The 14281-nt window shown below is 51.3% G+C and overlaps 1 protein-coding gene across 4 annotated transcripts in view; it reads right to left on the reverse strand.

The window, feature by feature from the left end:
* The window catches only part of GFRA1 (GDNF family receptor alpha 1), a 178289-nt gene extending 164833 nt beyond the window's left edge, over positions 1-13456 (reverse strand). The window contains exons 1-4 of one of the 4 annotated variants that reach the window (XM_059661528.1): positions 13150-13456; positions 12039-12336; positions 10922-11215; positions 9549-9632 (exon numbers count right to left, since the gene is read on the reverse strand). In XM_059661528.1, the coding sequence (XP_059517511.1) occupies positions 9549-9632; positions 10922-11215; positions 12039-12078 (418 nt within the window). In that variant the 5' untranslated portion in view covers positions 12079-12336; positions 13150-13456. Of the gene's footprint in view, positions 1-9548; positions 9633-10921; positions 11216-12038; positions 12449-12470; positions 12572-12621; positions 12696-13149 lie in introns of those variants that run through there. The other 3 variants (XM_059661529.1, XM_059661527.1, XM_059661526.1) reach the window with 3 other exon arrangements.
* Between the last annotated feature and the right edge of the window lie 825 nt (positions 13457-14281).

Consider the following 14281-nt stretch of genomic DNA (forward strand, 5'->3'; position numbering starts at 1 on the left):
GCTGCTTTATTCATCAAACTTCGTGAGGCTGACAGTTCATCATCATAATAAGATTGGCCTTTAGGAAGTGGTCAGTGTCACAAGAAGACAGAGATTCCTTGGGTCATCAGGTAGACAATCAGAAAATATGTGTGGAATATGACCCCATTTTTATTTATATATATATACACACACACATACACACACACACACACACACACACACATACACACATACACACATTCATATATAGGAAAAAATCTAAAAGGCTCATATCAACCTGTTTACAGCGATTATCTTTGGGAACCTGCACTGTAGGTGATTTCAGCTCATTTTCCTTTTTGACCTGTTTGTAATATCTTATTGTTCTACAATAAAAATGGATTGCTGAGGGGCGGGAGAGGGAGAGAATAAAAACCAAAAGTAGTGGCCTGTGAAAGTGAAATGTACGTGTCCTTAGCCCAGCCCGTGGAGACGGAAGCAGCTCCCAGCTGTGCGGCCTGCCCTTCTCCGGGAGCCGTAATTCTTCCTGCGCCGAGGGGCGCTGGAGAGGAGATTTATGGGGAGAGGTCAGGAGAATGGGAATCAGTCAAGCTGAGAAGGGAAGGCTGATCACAGGAATCCTGGAGCACAGGAAGAGCTCCCACCCCGTGACCACCGGCTACAGCCAACTCACCTCCGACCGAAGAGCATAAGGAGGGGCCCCCGAAGGAACGGGCGTTCTGAGCAGCGGGGAGACCTTCCGCCAAGGGGAGTTAAGACTCAAACTGGGTTCTGAAGACTCAGATCTTTCCTACAGGGCCTGCTGGATAGAGGGTAGGTTTTTCATTTCTTGTCCCAGGTGGTTTATGAGTGGCCTCCTTAAAGCTTGGGGATTGCTATCCTTATTAGGACATAGAACCATTGTTCCAAGATCAGGGAATATGGTTTGCTGAAGAGAGTCCCAGTCTTGGAGTCAGGAGCAAGTCAATGTTGAACACGGCATTGGCACAGCATTAAAAATGGCCAAGACTTATCGAGAACCAGCTATGTTCCAGGCATTATTCTAGGTATTTTACATACTGCATCTTTAATACACAAGAACCTATAAGGTAGGAGTTACCAACATCACATTTTACATCTAAGGAGCCTGAGGCACAGTAAATGCAAATGACCTACAAAGTGAGAGCTAAGAGGCACCCAGGTGGATGGACCTCCAGAGCATATGTTCTTTGTCCAGCACCAGCAGGTCCACAGCTGGAGAGTCACGAAGCTGCCTAGGCCACTGTTGGGACAGCAGCTGGTCAACCCACCTTGTTTGGACACAGGGTGGCTGGAGTGAGACCGAAGATCAATTAATAGAGAAATCTAGGGAGGAAGACTGAAGCCAAGTCACCAAGCTGCTAGGAAAAGACCTGCCAATGAGGAGACCAGGTGGGATTGGGAGAAACTAGACATAGAGAGGACAATAACAAGGCCAGGGCAAAGTTCAAGTGAGAGAGAAGACGGGAACGGAGAGAGGGCAGCAGGACTTAGTGATGGGTCCAGCTTTAGGCATGAGATGGTAGAGGGGGTGGAGATGACCCCAACGCTTATCATTTAGACAGATAATGCCATTACGTAAGACAGGAGACTGGGGAAGGAAGGGTGTTAGGAGAAAAGGGGAGAGATGATGAGACCCATTGTGGATGTGCTGTGTTTGGAGTAACTGAGATACATCCAGATGGACTCATCCAGGACTCAGCTGGAAATCACCGGTTTAGAGCCCAAGAGAGGTTGGAATAGGAGGGAAGACTCTAAGTCATGGGTGTCAGTGGAGATTGAGGTCCTATGGATGGATAAAATTTGTCCAGAGAATACGCAGAACAGAAAGGAGCCAACAATGGCCTCCTCTAAGGAGCGACACGTCCTGGCAAAAGTCTTGGAGGCTACCCTCAAGCAGGGTGGCCCGGGCCAAGTTGCTTGTCCTCTCAGAGCTTCAGTTCTGTAAAAGCAAAGGGTCACAGCAGCCCTTCTTCTCTGATAGTCAAACACCCATGGTTAATGGGATGCCTGCTCAGGGCCAGGAAGGATGCTCCATGCTGAGAAGACGCCCAGCATAATGTGCAAGTCCTGGGCTTTGTAGTGGGAAAGGCAGACACATAAATAAGTCCTCTCAATATGCTGTGATTAACAGCTACCATAAAGGCAAGAGCAAAATGCAGCATGAAAGAGTCCCGAGTGGAAGTGCCTGTCAGGGAGAATTGCAGCGTGGCCCTCCGAGATGAAATTTGATCTTGGTCTTGAAGAACTAATAGAGACTTCCCAAACAGAGGCAAAACCATGCGCAAAGCTACAAGACAGTGAATGCACATGAAGTCCCTGGGGGATGGATTGCTCAGTGAACGTCAGTGGAGAGGAGGTGGTGGGGCCAAGCTGGCGTGCTAAGGAGTTTACCATATGCCAGCAGAGATAACAGGAAAGATAATTAGCTATCTTAGAGAGCTGAGTGGAAAGGAAAGGACCACTATACACCCCTAGCAGCTGGCATTTACAAACCCTTCTCTATGATCATGATTTGACAAGACAGCAGATGACCTCATAAGTCTCTTTTTCAACATGTAAAAAATTTTAAGAAAGTTTTTTTTAATAGTGACATAAATAGGATGGAACATTATCACAGAGAAGCTACGTGTGGCTAATTGTTCTTAGCATCGTTCAGAAAAAAAGGAGCCAGATTCAAAAGAGAGTTGCTGCAGTTCTCAACCTGTGGGTCGCGACCCCTTTGGCGGTCGAACGACCCTTTCACATGGGTCGCCTAAGACCATCCTGCATATCAGATATTTACATGGCGATTCATAACAGTAGCAACATGACAGTGACAAAGTAGCAACGAAAATAATTTTATGGTTGGGTCACAACATGAGGAACTGTATTTAAAGGGCCAGAAGGTTGAGAACACTGTCCTAGAGCAAACCATTCCTTGGGAACCGATCTCAAGATGCTCAGGCTTCCTGGGAAGGTCTAAGCCACCCTCAGGACTTGGGAGGAAATAATGACAGAGCCAGAGGCTGGAACTTTGTCTTCCAGCAAATCAGACTGAGGCTGTTCAGATCCCAATATCACTCTTTCCCGGGGATCTATCCACTTGATTCTTGTTTGCAATTCCACCAACTTCTATTATATTCTAAGAAGGTCTGGCATCTCTTGACTCTTCTCTACAAAATCCAACCTCCTAATCAATAACTTTTAAACCTCAAAGCCCTCTTTTCTGCTGGCTGCCCGTGGAGGTGCTTACATCCTCCCCCTCTGATCCTCCATCCTCAGGCTTTCCTTGGCACCCCCCCTCTACTTTCAAAATCTCTCTCTGCTTTGTCTCCCCCTCCAGAGAGTCCAAAAACATTGCCAGCAAGTTCATCTTCCTTTCAAATCACTATTTACTTCTTGCTGTTTCTTGAACTTCCGTGAAGAAGAAAATAAAAGGCAGAATGAAGGTTAAAGAGCTGAGAGTCATGGCTGCCAGAGACGTAGATGCGAAACACCAGTGGTGGCTCCTCTGAGCACCCCCTCGTGGCCCCCTAGACTGGGCTCTCTCTTCCCCAACACCTTATACTGGCTCACTTTTCCCTTTGTGCACTCCCTCTCACTGCCTGATTCTTCATGTCTGAGATCCTTAAAAACTACACCGGCATCAACCCACAGTGCAGGCACCTCCTGGGGCCCTTTAAAATGCCTGAGAGGCGGAGGTTTGAAGATGGCGGCGCAGGTAAATGCCTGTACTTGCCGCCTCCGACAACTACATCAGAATTACAACTAAAATACAGAACAACCATCATCCAGAACCACTGGAAAGTGGGCTGAATGAAGTCTTACAACTAGAGAAGTAAAGACGAAAGCACACTGAGACTGGCAGGAGGTAAGGAGGTGTGGAACGGACTAGTCCGGCACCCACATGGGACCACTTTTTTACTGGGGAGGGAGATGGTCTCTGCGGAGGCCGCCTGGAGGAACAAGGCATCCCAGCCCCACACCAGACGCCCAGCCCAGGGTCCCAGAGCTGGGAAAAGAAGTCCCTATGGGCAGTAAGAACTAAGGGCTGTAAAAACCAGTGTGGGTTGGGGCTCAGTGACACAGAGGCTGCTGGAGACCCAGCTGTTCCTCTTAAAAGGCCGGCACCATGAACTGAACTTACAAGGTCCTGCTTCCTCTGAGCTCCAGCACCAGGACAAGGCTCCGGGGAACACAGACACAGACGAGGAGGTACTGGATTGTCTGGCATCAGGGCAGGAAGTCGGGGGCAGCTTTCTCCCAGGTCTCACAGGGCTGACTGGCAGCCAATTATGTTTGCTCTTTCCTGGTGATTCCCTAAGACCCAGCCTCATCCAGTTTACAATCCCACCCAAGCTGTGTGTAGCAGCTTTTGCATATAAATGGCCTGTGCTTGCTCAGGCTAAAACCTGTAAAACAAGCTGCAGCTGCGTCAGGAAGCCCAAAACCTATCAATAAAAGGCCCAAGACTCAGCACCAGCACCAGCCTACCTTGCTTCATAGCTGAGCCTCATCTGGGCACTTCCAAAACCAGTACAAAGAGGAGGAATCTGCAGATCTCTCTGTAGTTCCTGCAGGTTGGCCCCAGACAATGGCTGACTTTGCACCTCCCTGAAGACCCAAGAGCCAGTGTACCCAGTGGTCAGTGTCAAATCATACCAGATTACAGCTCTACACATCAATAAGCGACACACTCAAGGGGCAGATTCAGTGAGCACCAAAGCCCCACTGAAGCAAGTCCTGCTCCATAGGGGTGTCTCCTACACAGCAGCTCTCCTACTGTAGTCACAGCTGGTTCTCACAGGCAGTTGGCCTGGAGGTCAATTCCTCCCAGTGACACCAACAGCAATCAAGTCTCAACTACAACAAAACTGTGCTCACAGCCCACAAAGGGGTGCACCTAGAGCTCCCAGCTTGGGTGACTGGGGAGGCTGAACCACTGGGCCCTCTAGAACACCTACTACACAAGGCCACTCTACCAATTCTGGGAGACATAGCAGCTCTACCCAATACATAGAAATAAACACAGGGAAGCAGCCAAAAGGCAGAGACAAAGAAACATGTCACAAATGAGAGAAATAGAAGAAAGAAAACTACTGGATATAGAGTTCAAAACCACGGTTATAAGGTCACTCAAAAATCTTCTAGAAACCTCCAAAAAAAAATGGAAAAGGACCAGTCAGGAATTAAGCATACACTGACTGAAATAAAGAATAATATACAGGAATTCAACAGTAGAGTAGAGGATTCTGAGAATCAAATCAACAATTTGCAATATGAGGGAGCAAAAAACACCAAACCAGAAGAGAAAAAAGAAAAAATAATAAAAAAAACATGAAGACAGTGTAAGGAGCCTCTGGGACAACTTCAAGTGCACCAAAATTCGCCTTCTGGGGTGCCAGAAGAAGAAAGAGTGCAAGATATTGAAAACCCATTTGAAGAAATAATGACAGAAAACTTTTCCTACCTGTTGAAAGAAATAGACTTACAAGTCCAGGAAGCACAGAGATTCCCAAACAAGAGGAACCCAAGAGGACCACACCAAGACACATCATATTTAAAATTCCAAGGGCTAAAAACAAAGAGAGAACCTTAAAAGCAGCAAGATAAAAGCAGTTAGTTATCTACAAGGCTATACCCATACGACTGTCAGCTGATTTCTCAACAGAAACTATGCAGGCCAGAAGGGAGTGTCAAGAAATATTCAAAGTGATGAATAGCAAGGACCTACAACCAAGATTATTCTACTCAACGAAGTTATTACTTAGAATTGAAGGTTAGATAAAGAGCTTCACAGACAAGAAAAACCTAAAGGAGTTCATCACCACCAAACCAGTATTATATGAAATGTTGAAGCGTGTTCTTTAAGAGGAAGAAGAAAAAGATCAAAAATATGAACAAGAAAATGGCAACAAATACAAATCTATCAACAATTAAATCTAAAAATCAAAATAAATGAACGAGAAACATAATGAACAAAATAAACTGGTGAATAAAATAGAATCAGAGGCATGGAAATGGAACAGACTGACAATTCTCAGAGGGAAGGGTGCTGGGGGTGTGGGAAGAAATTAAACTAAGATCTTATATGCATTACCTATGAACACAGACAATAGGGTGGCGAAGGCCTGGGGTGGGGTGGGAACTGGGTGGAGGGGGACAATGGGGGGGGGGAGGTACATCAGTAATAATCTCAACAATAAAGATTTTTTTTAAAAAGTGCCTGAGAGTCCAAACACTTCTGCTATCTCATTTCCACAAGAGTGGCCCCCCCAATCTCCCTCCACAGTTCTCCCCAACTAGGCTGCCTCATTTCCCTTCTGCAGCTCAGGCTTCGGCACAGATGACAGTTTGACCTCCACATGGCCTTTTAACTGGTGATCAAGTAAACAATGGCGAAGTCGACTGTGGGTTTTGAGGAGTCGAAAGAAAATGGATACTCAAGAACGTCAAACATGTCTTGTTCGGTGAGAGGTTCAGCTCACGCTTAATGTATGTGGATAAACATTCTCTTCACATTGGGCAGGGAAAACCAAATATGGAAACTCTGACGGCTGCCATATCTGCCAGCAGAGGCCCTGTTGTCCTGGTTTCTTCCAAAAGATTTTCAAGACAGAAGAGATGTTCTAGAAACTCAGATTCAAGCCATGAAAAGCAACATTTATCATCCTGCTCCTCTGTCCTTCTCCATTCTACCAACGCCAAGCTGAGTAATATGCATTATTCAATGACTTAAACCCTCTCGGCTCCATTTGGCTTTCCTATACCCACTTAAGGCCCAGAGTCACTGTCAGAAGTCAAAGCTCATTAATGCTGGAACCTAAATTCAATGCCCTTGAGATATAAAATGTAGTTCTAGACAAAGCCTTCCGGGCTCTGATTAATTCATCATGACTTCTGGGTTCTCACATTCAGGATCACACGTGCTATGAAAAGACACTTGGTGGAGGGAGAGATCCAAAAATGAATGAGTAAAACTTGGTTGGGGCAGAAGAATCTCCTGTACTCATCAAAGAAATGCAGATAAACCAGTGGTATCTGAGAATGACCCAGCCACTTGGAGTGAGTTATGAAGACAAGGACTGAAAAGACAATGCAAGAGCACAGTGGAGACATTCTAGAAGTGGCCTTGATCTTCCCTCAGAGTCATGGGCTATTAGGACTGGAGATTATTCACTCCTATGGCCTCATTATACCAAGAGAAGAGAGATGCAGTGAGGGAAAATGAGACAGTTAAAGTCCCATAGCAGTTCTGAAATTATAACCCAATGGCCCTTCCTCTTCACCCACTTCTTTCCTCTCACTGTCCATGGGAAGGTCCATATCCTTCCAGGCATCAGTACACAGACTGAGAGGTAACATATCCATGGGGTAGACAGCAGGCAAAAGGTACTGCCCTTCAAAAGCGCTAGGAAGGCTCTGGTTTGTGTTGCTCAGTGGTTACAGTGTCAGCCTATGCACTGAAGAGTCACAGGTTCAATTCCCAGTCAAGGGCACATACCTGAGGTACAGGTTCAAACCCGAGCCCCAGGTCAGGGCACCTGCAGGAGGCAATGTCTCTCTCACATCCATGTTTCTCTCTCTCACTCTCTCCCCAATTCCTTCCTTCCTCTCTCCCTCCCTCCGCCCTTCCTTCCCTTCTACTCTCTCTCTAAAAAAAAAAAAAAAAAAAAAAAAAAAAAAAAAAAAATCAATGGAAAAACTACCCTTAGGAGAGGATTAACAACACAAAACAAAAAAAGCACTAGGAAGGCCAAGTTCACTTCTGGTATCCCATCTACCACACCCCATCCTAGTTCCTACAGACCTGATCCCATAAGAGCCCAGATGGTCACAAACACCTGTCCCGGCTGGGCCAAGGGGACAGACAGCATTAGTAGGGATTTAGAGTGAAAATTTTCGGCATTCTCCAGGATAATGTATGAATGCCTGATACTAAACTTGTACCCATATATCTTATCCCAACACACACACACACACACACACACACACACACACACACACACTTTTCCTCTGAACCAAAGACAGACAGAATAATGTAGAGGAGTGCTTCGAAAGATTCATGAGCACATGAAGCACTGAGCCCAGAGATCTTCTTGAAATGCAAATTCTGATTCAGTAGACCTGGGACAGAGCCTGAGATTCCACACTCCTAACCACCTCCCAGGTGATCCTGGGGCTGTTCTGAGGCCCACACACTGAGTAGCTAGGGGCAGACATTACACAATGTTGGAACCAAACAAACCGGGGTTTAAATTCTGGTTCCTCCACTTAGGAGCTTTGTGATTCTTGGACTGAGTTTCCTAACTTCATTCTGCCTCAACCACCTCATCTCTGAAATGGAAACAAGAATATCTAAGAAACACTTGATGATGACTACATAAGTTACTGATGTGAAGATTCTAACAGTGCCTGGCATAGTATAGGGGCTTGATAAATGTCAGTTGCTGGCTGCCTCTAAGATTCATGAAGGCAGGGACAACATCTGTCTGGCTCCCTGCCAAAACCCCAACGGCTAGGACATAGTAGGTGCTCAGTGGATGTTTGTGAATGAGTAAATGTATCTCCAGTACACCCACACACACGCTCAATATTTACACACTCCCGTGGTTCTATGGCTTTCTGTAGGGAAACATAAAGCACAGAACACCAGAACACTCTCACCAGTAACAAACCATCATCTCATAGAATCAAATCCAATATTAACCACCATGCATTACCACTGAAAACATGTCATTTCTGATGGCTCTATATATACTTGAGAAAATGCCTTCTCTGTAAACAAATAAAGACAACATCAGACAGAAGTCTGTGCATCATGAAGAGAGATGACTGCCTCGCTCATTATGTATGCGGTTGTCTGAATGCAGATGTTATAACAACTTAATTCTAAATCTAGGTTGATTTCCAAGCCAAACATAGAACTGCAAGGATAGACAAAACAAGCCCTGGGAAGCAAGGCTACTCCGTAAAGGGCCACCGGGGCAGTAATACAGTGTCTTACATATGCACACACACTGGCTCAGGAGCAATTAGAGACAAAAGAACTGTTAACAAATGGCAGAGCTTAATCTTTTAAAGCAAAGGCAGACAAATGAATAAATCCAAAATTCTTCAACAATCTCAGATGATCTTCAGACATCTCATAAAGTAAGTGGCATCATTTAAACAGATCCCATTTCAGGGAAGCACTGTGTCTGATACATAAAGAAGAGAATACTATTGCCACCTACAGACAGAACCCGCATTCCCTTTGCAAGAGTCGGCCAATCGTATTTTAGTGTGGGGGGGGGGGCGGGAAGGGGGGAGGAATTCAACCAAGTCACCTCCCTCCAACCTCTTCCAAACCACCACACCACATTACTTCATTTAGAATGACTTTCAAGCCATACAATCATGTCTAGTCATTCTGCCTCTTCATTATCATCATCCTATTTCTAATTTCCCAGAAACACTGGGCCATTCAACTACCTCCTCATACGCCGTTTGAGAGCCAAAGAGAATGCAAGCCAATGCATTTCACGCAGGCCAGGGCCCCAGAGTAGAAGTATAAATCTGCTTACCAGGTATGAACGGGACCACCCGGAATATATCAGACAATCTGCTGTTGACTGGTTCATAGGGGGAATCTTCGAGCAGATCATTTCCTAAAAACAACAGGAAGATTGGGCTCAGATCTGGAACACAGACATATACCAGGCAGTTTTTGTTACTGAATCTGAATTCTAATTATGTTATGATTGTGTAACAAAAAGATGCTGAAACTTTCAAAGACTTCACATGCCTCTATTTGGCTCTGGTTGTTTTGGTGTTTTTTTTTTTCATTCCCTCTGCCTTTGTTGTCCTTGCTCTCCCCAGAGTGCCATGAAAACACTGAAGAGCAACCCAGCCTGATTTTGCCAGAACTCTCTCCCACTTCTGCAAAGGAATGAAATCAGAGAGGAAGAAGCCAGTGATATCACGTGTCGCGCTCGCCTCCAGGAGCCAATGGAAGGGAGGTGACTCAAAGGAGGCCCCCCATTCATTCCTTTGCTCCAGAAACATGGCGTGTGGTCAGAAAGCAGGTACCCTAGCTATTAAACAGTCGGTCTTTGAAACAGGTTTTCATCAGTAGGTTCTGGAGGGAAGTGGTAGCTGATAGGTCAATTCCGTTTATTACAAATTTCGGATGTGAAGTCTCGGTGGAGAATGAACGCACTGGATGTCTGCGTTAGATTTACAAACACAGCCACATCGATCAAAGTGGATGTCTGTGGGCCTTTCCCTCTCTGAGCCACATCCATGTTAACCGAGGTTGAACCACACCAGCTGGTTCAAGACTCAGCTAATCTAAGATGACAAATGTTTTTTCCCACATCAAAGCCTTTGATCAGTTTGAAGGGGGGAGGGGGCGGGTAAAGATAGAATAGATGTTACTGGACCTTTAACACTTAATTCTTTCTCTTATGTCAAAATAGACAGAAGGACAGAATAAAGGGGGAAACTCCAGGGAGGATGCAGAGCAAGTCTGAATAATTATTCTGTGAAGCCAACTCTCCTTACAGAGAAGTGGCCGTCCCTTGGGTGGCCTTTAATGGGGTCCCTCCTACTCAAAGCTCTGACCAGATTTCAAAGAGGTCAGCGGGGTCCCGGGGTGTCCCCCTCACCCATAATGGGTTTTCCAACAACCAGGCCCCAACAATACCGCTGGGCAGGCAGCAAACACCAGCTGCTGCAGTCCCTGGGGGCCAATGAACGGTCCTCACTCTGCAGCTGGGAGAAGGGAGTGGAGGATGAGGTCAGCCGGACCTGGTGAGGGGCCCGCGGGCCTGGGTGGTGGGAGGACAGGACGGGGGCAGTGAGGGGCCCGCGGGCCTGGGTGGTGGGAGGACAGGACGGGGGCGGCGAGGGGCCCGCGGGCCTGGGCGGTGGTGGGGGCCAGGCCGGTGGTGCGTACCCTGCAGGCTCTGGTACATGCTCCAGTAGATGCGCAGGCAGTTCTTCTCCTTCTTCATGCCGCGCTTGCAGCGGCAGCTGTAGAGCGACTTTTGCTTAAGGGCCTCCATGGCGCTGCGGCACTCGTCCTTGGCCTCCAGGCCGGACGTCAGGCTGAAGTTGGTCTCCTTGCCCGCCACGCACTGCCTCAGCGTGCGGTACTTGGTGCTGCAGCTCTGCTCCTTCAGGCACTGGTCGCTGGCTTTCACGCAGTCCAGGCGGTCCCCGCCGCTCACCTCCGCCGACAGCAGCACGTCTGGGGTGCAGGGAGGGAGCGTGAGCGCGGCCAGGCAGGGACCCAGCTCCCAGCCCCGGCCCCGGGGAGGGCGCGGCCCCCAGGAGAACGCCTGCTGGACGAGGCTTCCCGGGCGCCCTGCGTAGGGAGCCAACCCGCCCCCCACTACACCCGGGAGTCCATTTTCCCGCCCTGGGACCTCCTGTTGCCTGGTCTCCCCTCACCCCCTCCCACCAAGCCCCGGAGGCTTTGCAGGCTTTTCGGGGTGTGCCCGAGAGCCTTTGCCGCCCAGCGCGCGAGCCGGCCCCGCAGCCCCGGGGCAGACCTGCCGGAGCCGAGCCCGGGCTCCAGCCGCTCGCCCGGTCCCACTCGCCTGGAGCCCGCGGAGGAGAGCGGCGGGCGGGGCGAGGGGCGCACGCAGGCACCCCGGGTCCGCGGCCCGCCCGGTGGGGAGCACGGGGGTGCTTGCTACTCGGGGAAAAGTTTTCCCTTCCAAGTTTGTCTCCCGGCTCAAGGCACGCCTCCACCCCACCTGCCCGCCGCACCCCTGCGCGCTCCCCGGGACCGTCACGGGGTGCCGGGTCCCGGGCTGGAAGGCACCCCTTTAGTCCCCCCAGGCCAGGTCATTGAAAACCACCGAAAAGCAGAACCGAGCACGAGAAGCTGCGGGCCAGTGCGCGTCGACACCGCCTCCCCAGCCTGAGGTGCTGAAGATTCGGGGTCCCCTTCCCCGAAACGGAACTTGCCCCCCCCCCCGAGCGCCACCCCCACCGCACCCCGCGCCGCGAGGACTCCCGGGAGAGACTCCGAGAGGGTCGGGATGCTGGCGGCGGCCTCGACTTACCCAGAAGCGGCAGCGCGAAGTACAGAGTCGCCAGGAACATGGTGCCGGCGCGCGGCTGGTCCCCCTTCGCCAAGAATGCCGACCCGCCGCTGGTGTCGCGAGGGAGCTCAGCAGCCAGCGGTCCCCGGACGGCCGCGCTGCCCTGGCCGCACCAAGTTCAGCGCCATCCAGGGCGCGAGCGAACTCCCGTCCGTCCCGCTGCCTCCGCGGCCGCGGGCGACTCAGCTCCGCGCGGGCGCCTGGCGGCTGGCGAGGGCGGGAGGCGGTTCCGCTCTCGGGGGCTCAGGTCCGACCCCACCTGGAAGGGAGAGCGCGCTTTGAAATGAGCCCAGCGCTCCCTCCGGAGCCTCCGCCTGCCCCGCTGCCCTCCTCCGCTCCCGCCTGGGCGGACTTTCCGGAGCCCGGCTGAGCCCCCCCCCCGCCCCCACCCACCCGTGTCTGGGCGCCAGGAGGGGGTGCGTGTGCATGTATTCCGGGGAGCCTCCCGCACTCACAGAGGAGGGGCTGGAGCGGTCGGACACGGCTCCCAAAGTCGAAGGGGATGTCTATGGCTGAACGCAAGCCAATAAAGAAAGAACGTTACTTTCCCAGCGCGGAGCGCGGAGCCGGCCTGGAGTCGCAGCTCTCGGCTGTGGCGGCTCTCTCGCCAGCCCTGGCGCGCAGAGCCCCTTCTCCTGGGAAGTTCGCCACCCCTCCTCGCGCCAGCTCGCTGGCTCCGCCGCCAGCCCTCCCCACCCTGGCCACCAATCGCCGCCCCCCATCGCCGTCTCCCCTCCTCCCCGGCTCGCTTTCTTTCACAGGCAGCCGGGCGAGGGGGGACCAACGTCCGGGCTGGAGCTGAAATCCGGCTGCTGCGCCCCACCCGGCGCGCGTCCTGGGCTCCCTCCCCAGCGCCCGCGCCGCGCACACATCAGCCCAGCGCCCTGGACTCGGTCGAATCGGTGCCACCAGCCTGGGCGAGCGGAGCGCCCGCAGCCCCGGAGCGCCAGGGCAGGTGCAGCCCCGCGTGCCCCAAAGTTGAGGGACGCCTGCCAAAGGGGGAGAGGGATGGGGGGGGCAGCGATAGGTCCCCAAATTGACAGAATGAGAAAACTCTCCAAATGCCACCAACCTGGACTCAACGGACCGTGTCCAGCTGCAGCAAGGAGCCAGTTTATTTATTTCAGGGGGTGTCCCCGCCCCCTCCGCCCCTTTCCGGGCTCCCTGGTCTGCGTTAGGAAGAAAGATGCGGTCATCTCCGGGATCTCAGAGGATCTAGTGGGGCCAGAACGGTTTCCGAGCAGAGCCCCCTAGGGCTCGGATGCTGGCTAGGGATCTCAGCGGTTCCTGGGAGCTGCTCGGAGGATAGCAGCTTCGGAAACCAGATTTCTTTGCCAGGGCCCCCCCCCCCCCCCGGCCTGCTCCTGCTCCCTCCGACCGTCACCCCCTCAGATACTCGCCCGCAGGGATGCCGCAGAAGGACACACTCGCTTGCGGTGGGACCCGGGGACCGACCCAGCACGCGCGCTCAGAGCACACAGCGCTATGCAGCCAGCCGGCTGCGAGCTCTCTCTCTCTCTCTCTCTCTCTCTCTCTCTCACACACACACACACACACACACACACACACACACACACACACACACAAAGGGCATCGTGCCCGAGGACTCTTACGCCCCACTGCAATGAAACCAGACCTTTCTTCCCGAAACAAAGTTTTCCCCCACGTCACTCGTGGCTGTGACTCAAGACCTGGCGCGTTAAGGACACACTCAGACCTAGGCCCTCCGAGCCGGGATGGCTGCGTACACCCACCCACTCATGCAGGCCAACGCGCGCACACTCACACTCACACTCACGCAGGCACACACAGCCTCTCTCGCTCTGTCCAGGAGCTTGAACAAGGAGACAAAGCGGAACCCAGTGCCTTTTAAACCACCTCGGACCTGGCTTTGGGAAATTTATAAGCGGACTTCCATTTTGGCTGTTTCAAGAGTAAATGTTAAAATAATTCATTTAACAGCCCAATCCTTCACCCCAATCCCTGGGACCACTGGCTCTCTGTCTAGCTGTTGCCCCCCCCCCCCCAACGCTTGCTTCCCTCCCCGCATGCTCAGGGGCTCCCGGGGCACCGAAATCTACATCAGGTCTAGACAGGGGGTCTGGGGAACAGCCTACAGTGGAGGATGGCGGTCAGGACGCTCAGGGCTAGTGTTGGAGATCCTTGGTGATGTCCAAGTTCATATCTCTGGGAAACCCAGTTTC

This window comes from Myotis daubentonii, chromosome 13, assembly GCF_963259705.1.
Source record: "Myotis daubentonii chromosome 13, mMyoDau2.1, whole genome shotgun sequence".
Lineage (NCBI taxonomy): Eukaryota > Metazoa > Chordata > Mammalia > Chiroptera > Vespertilionidae > Myotis > Myotis daubentonii.